Below are 2,298 nucleotides of genomic sequence, written 5' to 3'. Positions count from 1 at the left end.
CCTCGCAACAAAAAAGTTTGTTTAGAGAAGTCAAAAAACATCCATGTGGAATGGTCTATTGTTAAAAATACAGTATACCAGTGAAGGATTATCCAAAATAACTTTTGTTTCACAGTATGACTAAAAGGAACTGACTTTGTGTTTTGTTTTTATCATAGCACAGTCCTATTAATATTATTATTATAATGATTAGAATGTGAAGAACACCATAACTAGCCTCACTAACCATTGTTAGGATTCAGGTATGGTAAATTGTTTCTATATTTGGAAGCATTGACAATATGCCTCTCTCAGCCAATCATAATGTAAAGTCAGAACTAACTCTGACATCACGCCGACACTATAAAAGCCTGTCCAAGCTAGGGTTCATTTCAGATTGCACAGTGCACAGTGCTCGTCCGAGGACCCTGACGTTCTATACTGTTGTTTTGTCCAGGCCAGCTGTCACACTTTAGCAAGACAAGTGTGCCAGATTGGACCAAAGAGGGGCTGCTAACAGTGTACGTTGTCGTATTTCACTTAAAGGTCTTCGCATTTGTTTTTGGGACCGTGGCATAATGGCCGCCGATGATAAAATGGATATGTCCTTATCCGACATCATCAAACAGGACAGACAGCAGAGAGGAGGAGGTGGGGGCAGAGGTCGTGGAGGTCGTGGCGGCTCAGGCAGAGGCCGAGGAGGAGGAGGAGGTGGTGGTGGTGGTGGTGGCGGCGTTGGTCATTTTGGAGGACCCACCAGAGGAGGAGGATATGGCGGCCCCGTGAGGTACCGTGGCCGAGGCAGAGCGATGCTGTACGGCAGGCCCAAGTGGCATCACGACGACTTCAACGCCAGTGCTGGCGGCGGCAGCGGCGGCGGCGGATGGTCCGGCAATGTGGACACCGGAGGCAAGCTCGTCGTCTCAAACCTCCACTTCGACGTCTGTGATTCGGACATCGTGGAGCTTTTCTCTTCCATCGGCACTCTGAAGAAGGCTGCCGTTCGAGAGGACCAATACGGAAAAAGTTTAGGCGTCGCAGATGTCCACTTCAAAGAGAGGGACGACGCCCTGGACGCCATAAAACAGTATGATGGCTGGACACTTGACGGGCGCGCCATGCACATACAATTAATGGACCCACAGTTTGAGAGACAGCGGCGGCCGCCCATGCAGGGCGCGAACAAACGCGGCGGATGGAATCGTTTCGACGGCAACTTTGGAGGCGTGCAGAATATGTCGAGGTCACAGCGCCGCAGAAGCCAGTGGCCACAGCAAGCAGGTATTTCTGCAAAGAAACTTGACGCCCAGATAGACGCATACCATGACATGATGGACACCAGCTAAAGGATGAAGCCATTGTGCCCGTTAATGTCCCCGGTCTTCCCCTCCTGTCTGCCCAGAAGCCTTCAAATGGGTAGGATATGTTACACTTGGGTGTCCTCAAATGAGTCCGAATTGTGCACCAATTGTTCTCCAAAGTGACTCCTTTTTTTTTTACGGTGTGGCGCTGTAGGAGGCACAGAGCTGTCTAGAAGAGATGTCTCTGTGTGTGTGTGTGTGTGTTGGTCCAGGGCTAATCTCTCGCAGACCGCTGTACTGATAAAGAGCCAGATTTCTTGTGCACACTGCCAATAAGCCAAGGAAGTATACCTTAACCGCAGTTTTTTGAAACATTTGATGTTGATTTTTATAACAATGGGAACCGATAGCAGTCTGATTGAGACTTGTTTTAAACCATCGGTACATAATTAACCATAAAAAAGTTAACTATAGTGTCAGACTATTCTCATTACTTTTCAAAGTACCAAATCGAATGAGAAGGAAAAAGTAGCCAGGCTCCTTCCATCAGGAGGACTGGAGTGGTATGGATTTGTGTTCCATTACAAGCAACCCCCCCCCCCCCCCCCCCCCCGGCCTAGAGAGAAGAACTCAATCAGGAAATGAGGACCTTACCTGCGGACCCCACCACCCATAGACCAGCCCCCACTCCCAGAGAAGAGCTCCATCAGGACATGGCCGTTTTCTGATGACCCCACACCATGATGGAGTCAGGTACTATCACCACCAGCAACCAGCAAGAGCTCAAACAGGAAGAGGACATTGGAGACTTATTCAAGAGTTTGTTGGCTACAGGAAGGAAGAGGATGATGCTTTACTCCAGCATGGAAGTGGCGAAGCTCGAGGAGCTATTGTTGAAACTGATCAGCAGCTAAAGTAAACAGTCATATACTCTTCTAACACCACCTCCAGCAGGCCAAAGGCAAGTGGGAAGATTATGTGTTTTGCACGGCTGGCTGACTGGCTGGACCTATCGTCA

General features: G+C 49.0%; 1 protein-coding gene across 1 annotated transcript; it reads left to right on the top strand.

Moving 5' to 3' along the window:
* Window positions 1-557: 557 nt before the first annotated feature.
* LOC311060236 (THO complex subunit 4-A-like) lies at window positions 558-1,325 on the top strand (the record flags this gene model as incomplete). The annotated part of the gene is made up of 1 exon (XM_084078368.1): window positions 558-1,325. One exon carries the CDS (start codon window positions 558-560, stop codon window positions 1,323-1,325), a length of 768 nt encoding a protein of 255 aa, XP_083934494.1.
* Between the last annotated feature and the right edge of the window lie 973 nt (window positions 1,326-2,298).

Source organism: Gymnoscopelus microlampas, assembly GCF_963454915.1.
Source record: "Gymnoscopelus microlampas genome assembly, chromosome: 14".
In the NCBI taxonomy this organism is placed as follows: domain Eukaryota; kingdom Metazoa; phylum Chordata; class Actinopteri; order Myctophiformes; family Myctophidae; genus Gymnoscopelus; species Gymnoscopelus microlampas.
The sequence above is the reverse complement of the archived record's forward strand: the minus strand, read 5'-3'. Positions and strand labels throughout refer to the sequence as shown.